Consider the following 23,569-nt stretch of genomic DNA (forward strand, 5'->3'; position numbering starts at 1 on the left):
ATGCTTCACAGATAATCCGAGAGCTCTAAGAGAGAGGAAATACGTTAGCTTTCTAGTCACAGCACAAATGGATTTGTGTGCAGGGTTAATTTAGACCAATTTATGCTCTCCACCTTGTCATACTCCATGCTTTTTCCTGTCTCCAAACAGCTAGGTGTGAAAGGAGAAACGGGAGAGTAGGCGAGATACCTTTAGAAGTTTAGGGAGATCACTGCGAACCTGGCTCTAAGAGAGAGGAAATACGTTAGCTTTCTAGTCACAGCACAAATGGATTTGTGTGCAGGGTTAATTTAGACCAATTTATGCTCTCCACCTTGTCATACTCCATGCTTTTTCCTGTCTCCAAACAGCTAGGTGTGAAAGGAGAAACGGGAGAGTAGGCGAGATACCTTTAGAAGTTTAGGGAGATCACTGCGAACCTGTTCTCTTCTTTCTCCAAACTTATTGGCAGCAGTAGATTATTTCATGTTGAACCTTGCTCAGAACCATAGCTTTGAGGCTTGCCTTGTCTCTCCTAGATTGGTTAAAAAGTTAACCGTAAGTTTAAGTGGCCTTATTTAAGGACTTAACACTTTCAGGGAGTCCTGGGGTCAGAGGCAGGTCAGTTACTTCCTCTGAGGTCTGTTGTGCAGTCTGAATGAAAAATGAGGCACAGCTGAGGTGGCTTAGACAAATCACATGGTGATCAGGTAAGGCTTTTGCTTGGTTGTGAATTCCAGTGGTGTAAGGTACCAGTGCCAAAACTCAAGGCTTAAGCCTGGGCAGATGTAATCAAACACGGCTAGGGAAATGATGAGACAAATCTGCATGGCTTGCTGTGTGTTAGATTTTTTTTTTTAAATTCAATATAAACGAGTTTTAAAAACTTCCTTTCTTAAAGATCCACAGTTGTGGATCTTAAATAATAGGAAAGTATTTATAGTTGTCTGAAACCCTTCGTTATGCTCTGCTCAGGAAGTAAATAGATAATCGAGAACGGAAACAAAAATTGATGCTCAGGGAACTTGGCTAGTTGTTAGTAGGTGGAATTCACTGAGCCTGCAAGCAGGCAAAAATAGCTTTGACTTGCTCAGAAAAGAACTTGCTCAAAATTTAAGAATGAAGCTTGTGTAATTATTGCTGAAAAAGTTATTTTAACTGGAGCAAATGATGGGGTGAGCTTTCTCTCATTGTCTATGGCTGAGGCATCTGATATGTTCATGAGCAGAAAGCTCTTAATGGGGCTAAAATACCCCATTGTGTAGGTCTTTCATCTTAATTACACAACAGAATGTTTTGAGGTAGTATGGATTTTCCTAATCACGTTAGGAGAAGAGCAGTCCATCATCTTCATGGAATTTGTTTGCAGGGGTATTTATTGAACTGCTTTTCTAATAATTAAAAGAAAATTTTTGGTGGATTTTTGATGCTGACTGAACAAAAAATTGAATTGAAATTTTATCCTTCCCACGTCCCCCTCCAGTACACACGTTGTGGTGCAGCTGCAGGCACGTGAATTGCTGAGAGGAATGGTTCTGTGAGCATGCAGAAGTAGTCAAACTGCTGTGCAGTGACGCCTGCCAGTCCTAAAGAAGTCTAACGATGTTTTTTGAAGTCATTTAGAATCAAATGCTGGACTTGATGCCATGCAAAATGGAGCCTTGAGCGATCTCTTTTGTCTTGTGCCAGACATTGGTTCTTGCCTCCTTTGCCGTGTGGCAGTAGTAACTGATCCATTAAATAGAGAACATGGATATTCATGGTTGTTGGGGAAAGAAATGGCTGACGGTTCTGAAGCAATCACTCAGTGGCAAAGGATGTTGCTGACATTTTCTCTGTCTGCCTCCAATTATCTTTGCAGGGCTTATCATGGTTTTAGCAGGGGCATCTGAATTTGATCCTCAGTACAATAAAGATGCTACGAGCAGACCAGCAGACAACATTCAGATACCACAGGTTAGTTATATCAAGAGATGTTTTATAAATAACTGACCCCTTCAAGGGAAGAGGGAGATGGTGCTTCGAGGTGACCAGATGACAGAATTCAAGTTCTCAAGGCATTAATTTTGTTGAGATGCAACTGTCTCTCTCCAGAAATAGAAATTAGAAGCTACACTTAATTTAATTTTTTTAAAAGAAAAGATAACATTAATTGCAGATAATGCTTAGCTTAAATGGAATCAGTTTAGTGTATAGACTGCTGGGTTGGGTTTTGGGGGAGGGGTGAACTAAATAGGGAATTAGTGTCAGTCCTTATAAATTTTGAGTATTGATATAAGGAGGTGATTGCCATTTGATAAAGTTCTTTTAAATCATTAACACAGATCTGGTTCGTTATGTTAATACTGAAATAAAATTATTATCTGATGTCTGAATTAATAATATCTTTAAATATTATAAAGATTCCTTCACGAATGTCAGTTCCCCTCTGGTTGCCTTTTATTTTCATTTCCACTCAGTCTTCCCAACAGAGATGCCATAATGCATACTGTGGCAAATAATTATTGCTAGCAGAGTTTTAGGAAGTCTTACTTATCAGAAACGAACACTTTGGTTTTAAGAAGTTTAAAACACAGTATACAAAATGCTCCAATGAAAATGTTTTGAGCTTGCAAAGTCGGGGGGCCTAGTCTCACAAATTTAACCTTCCTGTGCATGCAATTGAATTTTCATAAACATACTTTGTGTCCTAAACATAAAGAAAATAGTCTGAGAAACCTCTTTACTCAATTGTCTTTGTCTGTTTTACAAATTCTTTATCATCTTGTGGACTTTAAGAGAAGTAGCTGGAATTGTGGTTAGGTGAGGTTTTTCAGCAGGCATCGTGCTTGGGAGCACAGGACAGAAAGATCACCTTGATCATCAGTTCTTCTCCAGTACTGTTGCAAGCACTGGCATCATGCAAACCCTTTACATTTAATCATTCTTTATTTAAAAGGCAGTCAAGTCTCCTGTAACCATAGCCTACTGAGAAGTTGTTCCAGAACTTGCTGTTCTAGTGGTTAGGAGTCTTGTTTGCGACCAATTTATATCCGTATTTTTTGTCATCATTATTCTTAAGTCTAAATGATTCTTGCTGTGTGTATCCTTAACGCGTTTATAGACAGAAGCAATAGCCCATTTGTTCTCTTTTTGTCTTCATTTTGCTAAACTAGAAAAGCTGTTGTCTTTTAATCCCCTCTTTCCCAAAAGGCTCTTCATTTCCCTCATCCTGCTACATGCTGAATAAGGTACTGTCCCCAATTAAGATATTTCTAAATTTTACATTATTTTTTATTTTGCCTGCTCAGAATTGTCCACGGTATTCCATGTTAAGTCTTAGCAGTGCCTTGGTGGCACTGCTATTCCTGTATTTCCGCAGGGAATAACTTTCAGCATACTGTTTTCCACAGCTGTTTCATTTGGTGGTTTAATACAACTAGTGTGGGATTGCTGTTTTCTGGATTTCTCTCGTCTTATACACCCCTGTTTTCCAGCTAACAAGCTCCCATCTTCGAGCCACCGTTCCTGTTAGTATGCAAGTGCATGACCTTGCATTTTATATTGTTGGATTTTGTTCCATTTCTAAAGCTCCAGTCATCAGTGTCATCCGTGGTTTTTTTTTTTTTTCTTAGTATGTGGCAGTACAAGTCTCCAAAGCATCAGTGCAAAAGGGTATTGCTAATAATTTTTGTTAGTGTATCCTGCTTTTTGGGCCATGATCATTGTTCCCATTCTTATTTTACTGTTTTATCGTAAACCCAGTATCGATACTTTTTATAAAAGTTTTCTTATCAAAGTTTCAGTCATCTTGGTCTGGTGTTACCGCAGGATGTGCTTATAAGGAACTTCTTGTTAGAAGATCTTTTTTCAAGTGTAGGGAGAGCCTGGTCAAAGGTCAGTGTAGCCTGGCTGCTGATACCCTAACTTCCCTTTGTGTTGGAGATTTTGGAACCTCAATCTCTCCCTATGTGACTTGTTGACCTAAAAAATGAAGCTTCTGGGCCATGTATTGATTCTTACAAACTATGAGCTTCTTGCTCAGCTTTGCAGCCTCTCCCTCCAGGGTCTTCAACAAATTCAGGTGAGAGACCTGTTTGAACTGTGCATCTTGGTCTAGTCAGGATCAAGACAGGTCATCCTGAATAAAGAATACCATGCTTTTTCAAGTTGGTGCTGTTTATAAATAAGTTAAAATACTTGCTCTTCAGCCTACGAGGGAGTTCAGGTTTATAACCCTCCTTCCTGTGATACTTGAGACTATTTTTGAGGAAGTTGGCTAGGTCTTAGGTGGGTGAAAGGTCTCAAGATGATGCTATTGCTAGTGCATATTGAATTTCATATAAATACCATAGAAATCTAGTAAACCTTGGCAATAAAATCAAATTCTAAAAATACTTATCTATCAATACGAATTTACTCAATACTATTCAAGGCAAGTTTCTTGTGTGCAAATCTTTACTTCCCCCTCCTTGCCCCCATATTGAAACAAGGCATTTAAAGATACTTCTTAGAGCTGGGTTATGAATAAAAATGGCTAACATTCATCTCTACAGAACCTTCCAGGGAAAAGTTACTTGAAGGCTTGCTTTTGTGAATGTAACTTTTTTTCCTTGTAAACTGTTCTCCTCCTGTGTTTGTTTCTCTTTAGCACCAAAATAGCTATTTGTATTTAATTATTTTATTTTAGCTAATCAGAGAAATTGGTGGCATAAATTTAAAGAAGAATGAGCCTCCACTCACCTGCCCTTACAGCCTGAAAGCCAGAGTTCTGCTGTTGACTCATCTTGCCAGGATGAAAGTTCCTGAGGTCCTTGAAGAAGGTAATGGCTTCTCCACTAATTGGATATTTTTGGAAACAGAGCAACACACTGCATGCTACAATACTCCTAAATATACTTTTTGTGCATTAAAGAGTTGCATGGATCTCTGCTCAATAATCTGTATGCAGTGTACTTGGTTTTTCAACTGTAATGACTCTCTAAAACATTTACTTAGCATTTTCTCATTCTCTCGATAGCCCTGTAATACTAATATCCTAGTTTTTAATGCTTTTTGGCTGCAAATGTGACTTTGATAAATTTTTTTTTTCTTTGTAATAGAATAAAAAGTTAACATGTGAAGTGTACTTGCTTTTCAGAGTAAAGAAATCCAAGATAAGCATAATATTGCTCTCTACCTATAACATTTCCATTCATGGTTACTTTTGGAGTTTCGCCCTCAACTATGTAAAGCAAGGGTGACAAGATTAGAACTTTAAAATAGCAGTTACATATGAGCTTCAGTTTTGTGTTTTGCAATTTTTCATACTTGTAAATATCCAAACTGAAATGTTTCTAAATGCAGTTCTTAAGTTTCAACCATGAAAAGCATGGTTTCTTACGCTGACTAGCAAACTTGAGATGTTCTATATTTTAATGCAAATAAAAAAAAAAAACCAAAAAAGAACCAACCAAACAATGAAGATGCTTTGGTTCAAGTTTTTCAGTTTCTTTCAAAAGAAAAATGGTCAGTTTTAAATAGCCACTAAAAATAGCTCCTCTTCCTTGCCATTTAGTTACTGTTTGTAGTTAGAACTTCACAGATCTGTATAAAAAAGTAGTTAGAACTTTACAAATAATGTTCTTCCCAAAATTGGTGTTTCACTTAAAATTAAAAATCCTTTTTTTTAACCTGTGATTACCTGAAGAATTAATGCTATTTTAATAAGACTGGTAAATCATCTGTGCCATCCTGTTGCTTTTTTAGGTGGATCTAATAAGTACTTCTTGATTTGGTGTGGAAGCTGCTTGTCTGGTACACAAAATTTGTGTTGCCTCTTAGCACTTGCTCTTTCCTGTTTTGTTAGCGAATGTTACGGATGGACGTGTCAATGTGAATAAAGTGGTATTTTCAATAATACAAGAATGAATAGAAATGAAGACTGCAACATTAAATGTCCAGTTCATGTAAACTGTCCCCTTTTTTCGTAATAGAAGTGCAGCATAATTGCAGCCAGTTATGTCTTGCAGATCAGCAGTTTATCCTGAAAAAGAGTCCTGCACTACTTCAAGAAATGATTAATGTGATCTGCCAACTAATAATAATGGCTCGAAGCCGGGAAGGTAAGAAAAGAAACTGTATAATTAAAACTAGTAAATACGATTCTTCATTGCAATATTTCATGAAGTCTTTGGTTCTTGTGGTAAACTTAACCTGTGATATTTAGAAGTGCCTAAATGTGCTTTTGCTCTTTTCACTGTAATGAGAGAGCTCTGCATTTTGAAGATTGAAATGCTGCTGCTGCTGCCAAGCCCTACTCTGAAATCTTGAGTATCTGTGTTTCTCCTTAAATGCAATTGAAAACCTTTTCTTAAAGATCGGTCCACTTTTGGTAGCAAAGCACTTAGTATAAGACTTGTTGAACCTTGTGTTCATCCGTCTTTTGATTTGCACTTTCACAGTTCTTCCCCTTCTGATATGAGTGTCACTTGTGTTTTGGCTCATTTCTTTGCCGTCGTTTCTTGGTTTGTGTGTTGCTCATATTTTTCTATTTCTGGTTCCTATGCTGTTGAGCCTGCTATGTAGGTTTTTTTTTCCCCTGAACTTGTAGTGGCAGGTGCTTTGCCATAATTGGCATAGAAATTACAACTCAATTGAAATGTGATATGTAAGCTTTTTTATTTTTACTGTAAAAAGGCAATTATGCTGAAGATGGTAGCTTGCAGTGTAAAGAAACAAAGACTTGGATCTCATTCCGTTACTGCAACAAACATAGGCAAGGCATTTTTTTTTTAATGCCAAACTGGGGACCATTTTGCTTGCCATCAAATAATACTCATTGGTCGATCTTTACTAGACCAAAACTCCTTTAACAAGCATTGATAGCCTCCTAACAAGAATGGTTTTGGGGAAGGTCTTTCCCAGCACTATTGCAAGTGGTGCTGGAAATTGTGCTCCATAACCAAATAAAGTACAAGAGAGGGGATGTGAGCAGATAAGGCTGTTGCATGCTGGCTTACGTGTCCTATTTTAGAAGGAAGTATTGATTAAGTGTATTTCTATTTCTCTTTTAAACCCTATCTTTACTAGTCTGTGACACTGCTGGGGAGAAAACTCGGAACCTGGAAGGAAACAGTAGCCATATTTTTCGTTGTAGAAGTAATGTTCACTTAACATTAGATTATATTTATTAATGAGTATCATATTAAGAGCTCAGCTGTGGATAGATACTGGATATGTTTTTGTGAATATTCTCCAGACTAGCACAGTAACTAAATTGCAAAGATATCTCCAGTACAGATTTAAGCTGAGGAAACTAATGCTGTGAAACTTTTAGTTTAGTGGTTTAATAATTTATTTCATAAAAAGCTAAGTAGCTGTTTTGGAAGTGTTGGGATTTTTGTTGTTTGGTTTGGTTTTTTGAGTTTTGCTAGCTCAGCAGGCCAAGCCCACACATTACAGCTAATTATGAAAAGCGCTTGAGTGAAGACTTCTTTTTATTTGTTTATAAGCCCTTGTGTATGCCTAATATAGGTATGTAGGTATGTCTTTTTTTTTTTTAAATCTGGATAGTTTTTTTTATAAAAATACTTCAGAAGATGTCTTTTAAGATTACCTATGTATATATTAGTCAACTAGCAAATACTTGTTTTCACTTGTGCAAAATGAAACCAAAATAATACAGCCAGAAGCTTTTTTTATGCAACAGAACTGGAAGTCTTTGAAAAATGAAAACTACCTATATCTCTTCCTGTAAAAGCTGAAATAAGATACTTAACAGAGTACGTGATACACTTTGCAACTTGAATGACCTCCAAGTAGCTGTATTCTTCTCTAGTTCTGTATGTACATGGAGATACTTTTTTAATTTGACAGTAAAATGATTACTTATAGATGCAGTGTATTTAATAAACTGCTTTGAAGTTCCAGAAAATTTAGGTTTTAGCTTAAATTAAAATTAAAAAAAAACAAACAGTATTTTGGAAGACAATAGTGTAAACTAGTTTTCCATTTGCATGTGAAATGGAGGTGATGGTTATTAAAAAAACAAACCTAAACAACTTCTGCTACTAACAATTTCTAGAGATTTTCATGATCCCTGCCAACCTCAGTGAGTCTGTGAAAGTGGATGAGAAATTATAGTTGTCATTATGTATGGTAGCAGTTACTTCATAGATTTGGAAAAACTCGAAGTAGAAGTATATCATAGATATAGTTGAGGATTTGTTTGGTATTTCTTTAGCAGGTTTTCTCAAAACCATTTCCAAAGTTTTAAAATGGCAGTATTCAGAAACTTGTACCAAACGTTTCCTCTGACTTCCATGCCAGTGCTCTCAGCACAAGGCATTCAAGGGAAGGTGGTACTGAACGGTTGCCCATCAGGCCAACAATAATGAGGACTTGAAAGTAAACCATTTCAGAATTTTGGTCTTTGATCTAAAGGAAAATGACCATTTTTGCTACTTAGCAAATTTAATGTTGACCATACTTTTGATGACCGTACATGTAGAGAGAATTTTGTACCCCTGCTGACTATTGTTGGGAAACAACTGGAAATGGAAAAGGTGTCACTGTTTGGTTTTTTTTTTTAAGATACAAGTAAAATTATAGTTAGATGTTGAAATTTTTGAGAGACTGTTTTGTTTAAGTTTGTGTATTTGTCATCTTAACATAATTTTAAGTAGCTTAAAGCTTAACTACATATGTTTCTGGGTTTAGTTCTAATTTTCACTTAAATCAGCCTTGACATGGTGTATAAAGTTATCACATGCTATAATTAGCCATAGATGTTCAGCAGTCCTGATCTGTGAAAATACAAAGATGATAGCATGCATTAATATTATCTAAGAAATATTTTTGGGACAAATCTTATTTTGTGAAACCTAAATTGATGGTGGGATGAGGAGTCTCATTTGGCGCTGCATTCACTTACGTCTTTCAAATACCCTGAATATTATTATTATTATTATTATTATCATCATCATCATCATCATCTTAAAAATAACAACAACCATTTATGCATACTTTGTAATCAAGTCTTTTGAAGAAAAGCGCCTTGGATGAATCTTCAGAATCTTGGCACTTTGTTTTCCTAGTTAATTTTAAAAATGTCCATGTAGCATTCAACTATTGGTCCAGTGTCAGCTGTTCTTCAGGAACTGTAAGAAAGACTGAGAAACACTAAGGACAACACATCACAGAATGAGACAGTTCTGCTGTCTGAGCCCTTCGCACGGACAAGCATCATGCCTCCCCAGATAGCAAAAAGTGGTACCTCAGACTGCTTATGTATCCCTATAAAAGCCATGGACACTGCCTTTCTTATTAAACCCCATTAGAAACAATCTGTCACGGAAGAATGAGTGTAGGTTTGGCATAAAAATCGTTTAATCATGGTTACTTCTTAATTTTTAACAGAGCTATCATTCTTTGCAGATGAGTTTGGATTTGTTATTTCCAAGGAACAGTTTTAATTTGCTTTCATAAAAGCAAAATTGATACTATTTTCATTTCAGTCCAGTCAGTTTTTAGTTACTATGAGGCTTTTTCCAGCCTGGTGGAAAATGTGGCAATTGTGAGCTACCTTTGGATAAAATATATTTTATTCTCTTGCCTGATTTCCACATAGTCCGTGAGACTTTATTTTTACGTGCAGCTCCCTGAAAATACGCTTTGCTCTGTGGCATCCCTGGCTTGCATCCATTGTTTTGTGATGATTAGCTGGTAGTTGATCATCAGCGGGTCTAAATTATCCTGATGGCTTCTTTGAGATCATCCTTAAGTATCATAAGTAGTGAGCTGCCCTGCCAAGTGAGGTGTTTTGCTGCCAAAACCATGGAATGTGCTCGATTAACTGTCTGCAGAAAGGTTAGGCATCAGTTCAGCTGTGCAGTCAAAGGGCATTTCTTAATTCGGATTGGAAGCTGCAGTGTAATGTAGAGGTTGTGGTTTGACTCAGGTGTATGCCATTCCTTCACAAGCAACTATGGTTTGCATTTAAATTTGTGATTGACTACTTTAAGGTCATATGTTTTGGATGACTTTATGACCTTAGATTAAATGTCATCTTAGCTTGTGCGTTTTGACAAGCAGAAGGCATCAAAATATGTGCAGCAATGGCATTCATTTTATGGTGGGGCAGTTGCGTGGTATTAAAAGCTATACTGTCTCTCCTCAAATCCACTCTTGGGGAATATAAAGTCCTGTGTTATTTTCAGGAAACCAAAATAATATTCTTCAACTTTGTTAAAATACTGTTCTACTGTCATATGGATGATGAGTCAATGCTTTAAGAAAGAGAGGAATTTCTACTCTGACTAGTGCTCTGTGGTCTCAAAGCTCTAGGTGAATTTCCTGCAAAAGCCAGTTTGTCAGAGAATATGTAGGATTCTTTTATTAACTTGGTTTGCAGTGTGGGTTTTTTAAAATACAAAAAAATCCTGTGACTTTCCTTAGCAGCAGCCAAAAAAAGTATGGGGGAAGTAGAAGATAGGTAAGATGGAAAGTAAATTTTTTGCTATTTAGTTGGGAAATTAGTCTTTCCATTACTACTTTTTCTGAAAGGTGCAAGTTACATCTTTGTTACTTACCAGTATTTCTAGCTCGGTAGTTCCATTCATAATCCCTCTGGTGTTATTTTTCTCTTTGCTTTGCATATAATCTTCACAGTGTTTATTAGTATAATGGGTTTAAAAAAAAAAACAACACAGCTCCTGCCATGCAATTTGATTTGATAGCTGATTATATTTATAGGTTGGTGTAATTAATGAATAAACAGGCCATTCGAGGGGACAAGGGCAGGTGGAGCAGAGGTGATGGAGTGATCTTTCATATGCATTTAACATGCTGAAGGAGAAAACATACTGAAGACACCAAGTTGCGTTTTTTGGTCAGATTTGTTACCGTTTCGTATTTCCTCTGTAAAATGTTTTAAAATTAACTTAAACTCGCTTTTTATCAAAATACATGGCCATTGGCACTTAAATTAAACATTGAGCAATTTTTGCTTTGGTACCCTTTTGGTCAGGTGCTGGTTACACCTTCTCACCCAGGTGTAAGTAAACCTGCTTTTATCCACGTCTCTAATTGCCTTGGTATTGTGGTAAGCTCCATCACACAGCCCTAGCAGAGCAGGCATATCCCTTCTGACCATCTGTCTAATCAATCTATTGAAAGATGCCTCTACGCCCCTGTTGTAGTGTCCCAAATATACTGATACCAGCCAAATAAAGTCCATACCGAATATGCATATTTGTATACATATATATTTGTGTATGTACACACACAGATATTTGTATTCATACTTATTTTTATATATTTATATGCAGAATATACCTGTAACAGTCAAGGTAATCAAAGGCAGATTTTTTTTTTCCTGAGAAAAGGTTTTGAAGTATAGGGAAAATACACATCCTGATTCTTAAATAAAATGACAGGCATCATAAATTACAGGCGCTTTCTGTAATACTTGTTTAAAATTGCTTCAATTCTTTCATATGCCACATGTGAATTCAGAAAAAAAAATTAAGTAGCTTAAATTCCTCTTCGCTCTCTGAAGAGAATCTAACTTACTTTACCGTGAAACAGAGAAATACATATAGAGCAACCTGAACATTGCTGATTCTGGACTTGCAGCAGTTCTTGAGCTGCAGGGGAATTCTGAAGTGAGTTTTCTAAACAGGGTTTTGAGAAGTCTTATTTATGAATAGACAGTTCTCTAACAAAGTTAAATAGCAGTATGTGGACACCTATCTGCTTTGCTTTTTCATTTCTTTGCAGACGTGATAAAGAGTAAATGACTATTTTTTTTTCTTTTGTTCTCTTCTGGTTAAGACTTTCTCCTTGTCTATCTTTTAATTATTTTAATTATGTAGAGTGTATACCTCTTTGTACTTTAAAACATTAGAAGAATTATAGGTAACTTATAAAATAAAAGTCAAATAGATGTTTGCTCAGACACCCCTTGTAACCTCTGGGTTTACTTATAAAAGCCATGCCTTTGATATTTTTGTAGCTATTCTTACTGCCTTCTAACATAATATGCCCTGCTTAGCTTCAGTTATACCTACATTTTTTTCTTGCATGTAATAGGCTGCTACCTTTATGTTCATCTCTCCAAGATAAAAATTTTATAAATAATGTATTGTGTTGTAAAAGATTAATGTTTAATGATAAACTGTTTTTAATGATATGCTTACAAAGTAGAGCTAAACGCGTTATATACACACATATATAAAATGTACAAATTTAAAACAAGTCAGTTTTGATGTTGCTTTTTTTTTAAAGAACTTAAGCGGTGGAGTTTTTATAATAATTGCATAGATACATTGTGCTGTTGTTCCCTGAGACAATGTTAGATGGAAGTCTTTCCCTTTCTTAGTGTTTAGCTGTGGTAGTCTAAGTAGAGGGAAGAAAATGTCTGCCTAGCTGTGTGACTGCAATGAGAGTAAAAAGGCTGCCTGGTTAATTATGCTGAACATTTTAAGATGCCTCTTTTGCCTGACTGAAAACAAGGTTTTCTGTAGTCTATAACATAAGTATACATTGTGAAAGTGTAAGAAGGAAAAAAATTAAAAATTATGTTGTCTGTTTCATTCTCCCCAAGAAAGGGAGTTCCGTGCTCCATCTTTGGGATCTTTGGAAAATTGCATGAAACTTTCCCAGATGACTGTCCAGGGACTTCAGCAGTTCAAGTCTCCCCTTTTGCAGCTGCCTCACATTGAAGAGGACAACCTTAGGCGGGTCTCCAATCATAAAAAGGTATAAAACTATGAATGGTACTTGGTAAGGTCTTAAAACATTTTCTGTTACTTCTTTTACCTATTTGCCTGTAAGGAACCAAGGTCATGAATTAACTAAGAGAATAAAAATTTATGTATTTTTTCAGGAATTGAGTACAATACTTCCTAGATCTGTGTTTCTTTAAAGTCCATCACAGGAGGTGGGAATTAAGATCAGAGATCTTGTAAGTGTAAAAGAGTGTAAAAGACCAGTCTACATTCACCTCACAAACAGAAGAAACAGAGTTTTCTTCTTATTACAGAGTACTATCTCCTATTTAATGTAACATTTTTCCAGAATATAGCTGGGATATCCTATTGGGATTTTTTTTTTCTTGTTTGGCTTTACATCATTCTTAATCTAGTTTGATAGAAAATATATTTGGAAGGTAGCACAGAGGAGTTTGTAAAAGGAAAAAAAAAATCAATTACTGTGGGAAGTATTTCAGATTTTGTGATCCTTCATGTATGAAAGAGGATGCTTTAAAAAGCTATTGCTATGTAGTTGTAGCTGGGTAAGTGTTGGTATTTGTAGAATTTAAGGACAAAAAAGAATAATCTTTTCTGAATACCTGCATACTTGTCTTCACTCCTGTTGCTCTGACTATATCACTATATTCAAACCTGCTTGTTTGTTTGACTGTAGTGTATTTTCTAAGAACGTCTGGTTAGAAACAAGCAGTTACCTTCTAGTAGAAGCTGTTGACTTTTGTGATAGTCTTATTACAACGGTTAATTCTTACCAATCTTAACAATATTCTTTTTATCTAATGGAAGTTTTGTTTAGCTTTAGCTTGGGTGGTGTTTAAATGTTTCTGTGTTAGTGTGAAGATAAAGAATTCTTCAGTACTGCATTTTTTTAATCTTGTTCATCAAATAGTCAAGTAGTCTTCTCCTTTGGATGAAGTAAAAGAATGGTTCTTTCACAGGTATCATCAAACGCGTACTTTTCTTAATCCATCCCTAAACTACAGGGAGCATACAAAAAAAGCACACAATTTTAGATGTATTTTTTGGCATGTGCACTGTAACAAAGTACGGAAATCAAGAATTTGGCTGTCTCATAATCCCACCTGTCCTTCCCCTGAAAAAGGGATGAGACCGATTTATTAGGCTTGTTTGTGTAGGATTCCCATGCATTGAACTTTTCAAAAATATAGTCCCCTAGAGTGGAGGTACGATCAGTCTACCTAGATGTACAAAGTTGTTTTAAATAAAATATGCAGTTTTCTAATGGGCTGAAGTAATCAAGTGTTCAGACAAATCTGTTTGTTTTATCCTTTTCACTCTGCTCTTCAGATCCTAAAAAGAATGGGTTTAGATTTGTTTGCAACTCAATATTCAAAAGAAAAAAAAAATGTAACTTAATTGTTCCTGCTAATACAAATCTCAAAGCACTGAAGTATTCTAAATAAAGAATGCAATTAGTAAAATTTCTTGGCTCAGCTTTCTGAAAAAGCTGGCTGAAGTAATAGTTTTATAAGAAATGTATTCAGTTTCTAAGGGGTGACATAGTATGGAACACACCGATGTTCAAAACAGTGCTATTTAGCAGGTTTGAATGCAACCTCTTTGTTTTATTGTTTCTCAAAACATATGCTTGCTAGTTTCCTGAAGTATGTTTTTTGTAAGAACAAATCAAATGGTGTGTATGCATCAGTAATGCGGGGACACAAGTGATGTGTTATCAAGAGTTTATTCGTGGACTGTGTTCTCTGCTACCATGTGACTTCCTTTTTTCTTTTTTTTTTTTTTTTTTTAAATTCAGTATAAAATTAAAAGTATTCAGGATTTGGTGAGTTTGAAAGGTTCTGATCGTCGCAATTTACTGCACTTCCTAGAAGATAAGAAATATGATGAAGTTATGGCTGTCCTTGGCAGCTTTCCGTATGTCACTATGGATATAAAACCACAGGGTGAGTGGGAGGTCCTTTTGTTCTGTATATGTCGCTCTTCTGACATTTTGATAGTCTGTTGGCAGTAAGCTTTTGGAGGATGCTGAAACACAACTCACTGTTATTTATGTGGCCTGGAAATGACATACTTTTTTGAGTGGCGGGCTCTTGTACATGAGATTTATAGTCTGAGGAGATAAAGTACACTGAAACATTTCACAGATTCCCAAGCCAGCAGTAGTTTCTCCTACAGGAGCTTATCTGATATTTCATCTGTTGATTTAATATTTCATGAGCAATGTGAAATTCTGGTTGAAATACCACTTTTATTAGCTGTCTTAAAAAGTTGTGCTTATTCCAGAATTTATACTCAGCTTACTCCAGCCTGGAGAGTCCTTTGTGAGATTTTGAGTTGGAAACCCCGATGACTAAATATTCATGGGTTCCTTTGTGATAATCCTTGTATGGTTTTTATACGTGGCAGAATTTGTCCGTGCTATGCTGAGCTACGTTTTGTGTGCACTGTTTCAATGAATGTATAATGCTCTTCCTCTCTGAAGATTAGGTATATTGTTAAGCTATTCCTGTTAGACAGCCTTTCAGTGGAAAGTGAATTGGTTCTGCGGTCTCCTTTCCTTTGTAGAAGATCAGTGCTAGTAAATGTGAGATATTTGAAAGGTTGTTTTAATACTTGTTTCTAATTTATATTGTTACTGTGGTTGCAATGACCAAATTCAAAATGTGATATGTTTTGTTTGGGTAGCCTAATTTGTAATTTGGCTTATGCATAGTCCTCTGCGAGAAGCAAATGTCAATGGAAATACCCGTTAAGGAAGCAAATGTCTGTTAATCTTGGTATTTCTAAATGTTGTTTATGTGTGTTTTTTAGAAACAAACAAACAAAAGACTTTATCTTATTGTACCACAGGATTGTACATAGTCTGTAATCTGCTTGAAATTCAGTCTTGGAGTACCTTGCCGTATTTTGGCAAGCGACCCTTTTCTCCCTGTAGTCTTCATTTGTCACACAAATGTACTCAGGTGTGGTATGGAGGATTAAACAATGCATATGCTTTTCTGTTTAGCTCAGCATTATCATTATATAAAATATGTATGTAAAACTAGTGAATAGTAAAACTGCTTTCTCAGGGTGGGGGGCATAAATAAAATTTCTACATTGGGATATAACTCTATTTCTCACGAACCTGGGACATTCTCTAGTTCATAGATTTGAGATATAAACTCCTCAGTGGCTTTCTTGTGGGTTTTATGTTTTAGTTAAAATAATCATTGCTGTTCCTTTGTTTTCCTTTGCCTTCTACTTAAAGAATTAAATGCATGATTGTTAATGTGGCATTGAAATTGAGTTGTTCATCATATGAAAGTCAGGAAAATCAAAGTTATGGTTCCCAGAACAAATATAACAGGCTCCCTTTGGTCATATGTGGTATTTCATGTTTCTGAAGTTTTATGCTTTAATATATAATGCACAATATTACAGAGTTATCGTTCCCACAGCAGCTATAACTTTGAATTTTCTAACTTTCATGCAATTAAAATTTCAAACTCAATGTTGCTGTTTTATAGTTTGCTGCATTGCCAGCCCTCATCCTGATAGTATATTTGAGGTTGTAAGAGGCTTATTAAATAATATTTTAAAATTATTTTTTGTTAAAAATTTTGGAATTTGTATGCTTATATTTAGACATAGCAGAAACAATGTTTAATGGAAAAAAAGGCTTTAAAGAAGTTTAATAGATGTGTTGCTTTTCTTTTTACACTAGTTTTGGATGATGAAGACAGCAACAATATTACAGTAGGTTCTCTTGTCACTGTTCTGGTCACACTAACAAGACAGACCATGGCAGTAAGTATTAACAATACTTGTTCTTTCAGGGTAACTGCAAGTATATACTAATAAATAGGCATTTCTTCTTTGCAAGCTAACATAGTGTTTTGTAAATATAACTGTAAAATTAAGATTTGACATCAAGAAGTTGTGCTTTTAATCCTCCCTTATGTTTTTGTTTCTGCATGAGAAAGTTTTCCTGGAATCAAACCAAAGTTCAATCTGACCCATTGCAGTTGTCTAGGGAACAGTAAAAGAATATGGCAAGTGATACTGCCCTGAGGTTTGTAGATAACAGGAAAAGAGACATTCAGAAACTTAGTTCTTGAACTAGAATAGAGTATTCACTACAGTTCTTAGGACAGTGATTTCGCTTTACGTGGGCTCATAATGTTACAAATCTCTTGGGTGTTCTAGGCAGTTTTATGAAAGAAATCCAGTCCAGCAGAATGCAGAGTATACATAACTTAATATAAAGGAGGTACACCAGTGCCACATGAAGAAAGTGGACTGCTGAATGGGTTGTAATGTGGCATAACCAAAATAATACTACATCCTTGTAGTTAAACTTCTGACTTGTGTTTATTTTTTGGCTTAAAACGCAGTAATGACTTTCTTTGAACAAAAAACTTAATGCACAGAAACAAAACAAATTTTTACCTAACAAAGCCTATGGTGTCAATTTTTGCATCTGTACTATTCAGATAATTGTCTAAGTAAACAGTCTGAGTTATGTCTCTAAGTAAAGCATACAAGCATGAGTATTACAGTTGAGGATCAGACTAGCCATTGAAGCCAGTTCAGCAGAAAGCAGTCTGTATATACAGGTATCATGTGTTCATGCTATGGAATTTCAGAATGCATCATCTCAATGATAACTGAGGATGCAGTAGGTAGAAAGTAAAAGTACCGTATCACTATGCTGGATCTTAAAAATGAAGGAGACTGAAAATTGTGAGCATATTGAACTGTACGTAGAAATTAATTAAAAAACATCTGACAGCATGTAGAAAACTCATTTAAGATGTTTTCTATGTGAACTCTACTAGGCAGTCTGGCATGGAGATACATCACCTAAAAACTAGAGCTAGTCTTTTATATGATGCTTTTTTTATGGTAGTATCTCGTGTTTGCCGTATTTATATATAAAGACAGCTCCTTATGACTGATTTTTTTTTTTTAAATGGCGTATGGTATGTTTTGAAGAAAGAAATCCATGAAAAAATTCCATTTGCATAGAGATGTTCTAGTCTACACAATACTAACATTGTGTTTTGTCTTAACATTTCACATTTCTGGTTTGATTTGTTGTCCTATGTCCCTGGGTAGCAGTGCAGCTGTTGAAGTTTTTAATGCTCTGGCAACTGGAGCAGAATTTGCATTTTATTACTGCTTGCTTTTGTGGTACAGGATTTCTATGCTTTCTAAAACAAGTAGATTCTTTGGAACAAGATGATGTGTTGTTACTAAATTTCTTTGTAATGCTAGTGATGGTAAAATCCTAGACCAAATGTTCAAAATAGTGTTTAATTTTGACCTGGTAATCCCCTGTTGTGTTTGTCACTAGTAAAAGAATTTGCCATAATGAGTAAAACCTTCAGACCTGATTAAGGTGATTTAGTTTGAGTTCAAATATAAAATAATAATTTACTCTTTTGGTACAGAGAGGCATTAATAGTTTTCACATCTTTCTCTAACCAGGAAGTGTTTGAAAAGGAACAATCTATATGTGCAGCGGAAGAGCAACCAACAGAAGATGGGGTAAGGAAGAATCAATGTTCTTCTTACTAGCTAAAGAGAACTAACTTTCAGATCTTGAGTTCCTAATTGTGTGCTTCTCAAGCATTTTTTTTCTCCAGAAATGCCTATTGAAGTTCTCTTGAGCTATGCTTTCTAACTTTGGTTCTCAGCTTAAAATGCTTAAAATACAGTGAATGCCTGAAATTTAATGAACAGAATAAATATTTTAAATACTGCTTTCCTGCAGCAAGGAGATGTCAACAAGGTTAAGAGCAAAGGATGGCAGCAGAAGAATAAAGGAACCAAGAAAGCTTCAAAATCAAAGAAAAAGAAGCCATTGAAAAAGAAAGCTGTGCCACCTTCATTGCAGCCACCAAAACAGCAGAAGCAAAAACAAGCTAATGGGGTAGCTCATAGATTTATTGATGTTTTAGTATTTTGTTCAGCTTATCACTCCTCTTCTGATGGTTTTTTTGTATGTCTGTTACATTTCATTCTGTGCTTTTGTAAAGCATATCTCCTAAAATAGCATTTTTTTCTTTACATTTAAATTACTGGTAAAATAATCACAAAACCACCACAGTAACGTTTCCAGTAGCCTGCTGAAAGTTGTGTCCAACTACTTTACAAGTCTGGCTTCATAGTCCCTTCTTATTAGTTCTAGTTGCCTTCTGGGAGGTGAATTGTTCTGTACCTTCTACTTTTCCTTTAAAGGAAAAAACTGAAATGAGACTTTCTTCTGGTAAATTAAATAGCTTTAGTACCTTCATGCTCCCACTGCACGGTGTTTTCTCCAACTCATGGACTATGTTGTAGGTACTTTCTTACATTCTCTCTAATTTTCTTATGACTTCTTGAAATGCAACCCCAGAATCAAATACTGTTTTCTCTTCTTCATGTTGCGGGTGCCGTATGGAGAAAAGAAAATTGCTTCCCTGTTCCTTTTAGCACATGAGGTGAAAAGGATTAATCTTCACTGTAGACATGCTCTGTGTACACAAGAGGAGTGTAGATCAGAATAGGAAATAAGGGCTAGGACCTTAAGACAGGTGCTGTGAATGCTGCGTGCTACAATAATGCAGACAAAGTTAGAGGTTTTTGTTGTTTGTTGTTTTTTTTTTCTTTCCTATTAGGAAGTAGTTGCAAAGGAAGAAGAAGAGGAGATCTCTGATAAAGGAAGTGAATCTGAAGAAGAAGAAACAAACAGGGACTCTCAAAGTGAAAAAGATGATGGAAGTGACAGAGACTCTGACAGAGAACAAGATGAGAAGCAAAACAAAGATGATGAAGCTGTAAGCCTTACTTTTTCTTGAAGGGTAATGTTGCCTCTGGGGTTGAGAGAAAATGCATTTTAATCCTCTAGGATCCGCTCAGGTTAGGCAACACTAGGATGAAGGAGTAATATCAGTTCTCCAGAGGTTTTCAGACCTCATTCCGGCGTAAGGGTTTTGTTATTGCAAGCGTGTGTCAGAGAGACCAGTGAAGGGTCTTTGCAGCATAGATAGAAAACTTAAAAATGACGTGAGAAAAATAGCTTAACTTCAGGGAAAGATTGTAATGTTTCTTTCAGTTTAATTTGATTACTAGCTGCTGCAGATTTTGTGAGATAGTCTCTCCTTTGAACTTTGTTCTTTGCATGCAGTAGCTGTTGCAATGCATACTGTAAGCATGCAGTAGTTGAATGAACTTGTACATGTACTTACATGTGCTAACTTAATTATTAAGTTAGTCATTCGAAACTGTAATTGTAATTGAGAATGAGGCATTGTGGTGGTAGATGATTTCTGCACCACAGGTCTTACAATGGAAGACTTGAGAGTGACAGCTGGAAAACCCGTACAGGGTGAGAATAAGTTTCTGATGGGAAAAGAATCATCAAGCTTGTAATCAGGACTCTTGCAGCTCAGATAGTGAGTCTTTATAGGCAGTGCTGTAGAAGTGAGTTTTGAAGAATGTGTGCAAGCCCCGCAGATCTGTGTTTTGTTTTTTTTTTTTTTAATATTTACATGAATGGTTTTTTACTGTTGCTTGATGATTTTTTTTTGCTTTTAATCATACTGTATAACTTAATCTCTACGTGCCTTTCCCTTTTATAATGTAGTGCAGCGCAAGAACTTGTCATATGTATCATTTCCATGGGCTAAAATTTCTTTCTTTTTTTTAATAATGCAAAAGATGGCTAGTGCACAGTAAGTCTTTAAACTTGTCTTCGACAGGAGTGGCAAGAATTACAGCAAAGTATACAGAGAAAGGAACGAGCCCTTCTTGAAACGAAGTCAAAGATAACGCATCCTGTTTACAGTCTTTTTTTTCCTGAGGTCAGTAATAGCAAACATTACAGTTGTGAAACATGAGAATGAATATAGTACAGATTAATTGCTCTTTTTATATTTTGACTGTAATACTGGGCTTTTAAAAAAGTCTAATACTTGAAAAAATTGCTAATCTTCATTTAAAAGAAGTCTTAATTTGTAGAATCCTCTTAAACTCCTTCAGATACTTTCCTAAAACTTTCGATGTATTATTCTTTCTACCCAGTTCCCAGAGACTTGCAAACGTGTATGGTATTTAAGGTTCCTTTTTGATAGCAATAATGCTAAAGTTTTTTTTTCTGCTGATTTGCTACATATAGATAGATTCAGAACGAAACTTTTCAGATATAGGGATTTAATTTATAGTCCTTTTCTTCTCTTTTTTTTTTTTTTTTGCTATGGAACGTGAAAGCACAACAGTGGCTCTAATATAGAGTTAAGGGTAGAGTATTACTTGCTCTTTATATAACTGCAAGTGCCTGTGCGCAGGGCGGGATCCTGACCCCTCCTGTGTTAACAGTAATGACAGGAGAGTTTGCGGGTCATTTGGATCAGCAGATTGTTTTGGCTTGCTGCTTGACTTCAAGCCTCAACGCAACAGTGCGGTGGCCACATAGGGTGGAGAGGGTTGGCAAAGCTGTCTCTCTGTCACAGTGTAGTCTGGAAGTGGCGGAAGCCAATTGTGGAACAATCTTTCCGATAGAGCTCAAAAATACAAGATTAGGTGTGGATGGGTATCAGAGAAAGGGATGTATTTGAGAGTGGTGACTCAGTACAGTGGGTAGGCTGAGGTGTCTCTACAGCAGCCTTTGGTGTTGAAAGTATTTTCCGATATGTCAGTTGTTATTTACACAAACAGCTAACCACTCAATAGGTGTCTGAAAACCCATTACAGCAATGATATCTTGAAAAAGATGGGATTTTTCAAAGCGTGGGTTTTGTGTTCTGAGCAGATAAGTCTTCGGGAGGCGACCAGATTGGAACCAGGAGGAAGGAGTATTTGGCCACACTTTCTTTCCAGGCCAGTGGTTCAGAGGGTTTCCTTTGCTTCCCTGCTGCCTGACTAGGGAACTAATCTAGGATCTCTCCTCTCTTGTCGTGCTATCTCAAATAACAGGGAGGCGGGATGCAAGGCTTATGCTTTCTCTTGTGGTTTAAAGGAGACAACTGAGACAGGGAAGAACAGGAAGACATGAGAAAAAAGGAAGACACTGTGTGTATTTGTTCCCTCTTTTCAGTCCCCAAGGCTCTTTATGTCTATACCCTGTACAGCTTGTTGCGTGTGCAAAACATACTCTGTTATCCCCATGCTTGTGATCATACTGTTCCTGCTGTTTTTACCTAGTTCTGCCATCATTAGGAAGTAAAGTGTGGGAAGCAAGACCTGTTGCTAAGGAGCCAGACAAGATATACAAATAAACCAAAGAAATTGTCTTCCTGAAGGCCTTAGCTGAGAGTTGTGTGGCCTCATGACTTCTAGTTTTATAATGGCTGATCTTAATGCTGTATTTTCCTGATACTGTTGGGTACCCTCCCATCTGTCAATACAGCTTCCAGCAGTACACCAGCATAACAGAAAAAGGTGTACTGGCATTCTGCTCTTCTGGCTGCCTTAGATCATGTCAAATATGCAGCAGAGTCTTAATACCTCCTTGCTGCAAAGGCAGCTGGCTTTGGTCATCAGTCTAAGCTCAAACAGTGAGTATGTGCTATGCCCAGTGCCACAGGGGTGCTAACGATCTGTATTTCTTTTTTACTGCACTGAGGGTTCCTTCAGAGACTTGGCTTATACTTACTCTGTACAAAGCTGCTTAAGCTTCAGCTGTGTGTAACCAAGCTGCTGATGGGTTTTACGATAAAACCTAAATACAGTGTTATGCTAAAAAAAAAATCTAGGGCTGAACAGAATGCTTGAACTTGAAAGATACACACGTATTATCTCATGGTACTGCAGTTGTAAATTTTCCAACCTCTCTTCACTGATTTTCTGAAAGTTGAATGCAGCTGTACTTAGTGCTGTAGCTGCAGTTGGAGCATGTTCGGATAGAGTTGATCTGCAATGTCTGAAGAACAAAATCCATTGTACTCTCTGCGTGTTTTTTCATCTGTGATTTAGAGTATTACGTGTATTGTGGTCATGGCCAGTTCAGAGATGCAGAGTTAAGGATGAAATGCTGTAGTTGTGTGAATCTCTGCATTTCCAGAATTTACGGATGTTTGAGTGTAGCTGAGCCTAATATACTTGTTCTCAGGAGGTAGCCTTAACACTGTTTCATCTAAATTTTTGGGCAGTTGATTACTCTGCCAGGGATGCATCTTTAATCTGTGCAGGTTCCTAAATAATTATCTCTGCTCCTGCATCCATGGATCCAGAAACTGCACAGATTGTAGTTTTGACATTTTTAGGTAGAAACTGGCCCTGGTGTTCCAATTTCATGAACATACTGGTTCCCTGGCATGCCAAACCTTGCACCCATCTGTTAAAGGGCATTTTGCCTGCTTGCCTGTTAGCTTGCCAGATTCTCACAGGCATAAACTTTAAATTCCACCCAATAAGAGAGAGGAAAATAACACTTCTGCACAGTTGTCCTTTCTATAAAAAAGCAGTGGCACTTTGGGTCAGGAGCTTGACTTCCTAAGAGTTTACTCTATAGATTCCTCTGAGCATTAGATCAATGAATGTCATTTGTTTTGGTATTTCTTCCCCCCTTGGCTGTTACTTCTACCAGTTTTTGTGAAAATCCAGTTGACAGTTTTGATCTTTGTTCTGAAAAAAAAAAAATTCCTTGCCATTGAGAGTGATGGAAACATACATAATGTATAGTAAGTCAGCACAGTGTTTTGGTAACATCAAAAATAACATATAGATAAAAATGCGGATCCTTTTTTCTATGGTCAGAGTCCTTTATAGGCCCAAAATGGTGAGTAGCTATTTCTGTAATGGGTCTAGCTTCTGCAGTTCTTTTTCATCTGTACTGTTTATACTGTTTATTCTTCTATTCCTAGAGGCCCCTCGGCTAGGAAATAAACACTTTGACTGTGTAAGAATCTTCT

General features: G+C 36.4%; 1 protein-coding gene across 1 annotated transcript in view; it reads left to right on the forward strand.

The window, feature by feature from the left end:
- Positions 1-23,569, forward strand: part of SEC63 (SEC63 homolog (S. cerevisiae)) — a 56,227-nt gene that overhangs the window by 27,845 nt on the left and 4,813 nt on the right. Inside the window, exons 10-19 of the mRNA XM_009573884.1 lie at positions 1,841-1,935; positions 4,649-4,781; positions 5,970-6,062; positions 12,545-12,699; positions 14,488-14,635; positions 16,399-16,481; positions 18,165-18,224; positions 18,451-18,609; positions 19,337-19,495; positions 20,420-20,521. Of these exons, the coding sequence (XP_009572179.1) occupies positions 1,841-1,935; positions 4,649-4,781; positions 5,970-6,062; positions 12,545-12,699; positions 14,488-14,635; positions 16,399-16,481; positions 18,165-18,224; positions 18,451-18,609; positions 19,337-19,495; positions 20,420-20,521 (1,187 nt within the window). The remainder of the gene's footprint in view (positions 1-1,840; positions 1,936-4,648; positions 4,782-5,969; positions 6,063-12,544; positions 12,700-14,487; positions 14,636-16,398; positions 16,482-18,164; positions 18,225-18,450; positions 18,610-19,336; positions 19,496-20,419; positions 20,522-23,569) is intronic.

This window comes from Fulmarus glacialis, unplaced genomic scaffold (genome assembly GCF_000690835.1).
Source record: "Fulmarus glacialis isolate BGI_N327 unplaced genomic scaffold, ASM69083v1 scaffold9410, whole genome shotgun sequence".
Taxonomy (NCBI): Eukaryota; Metazoa; Chordata; class Aves; order Procellariiformes; family Procellariidae; genus Fulmarus; species Fulmarus glacialis.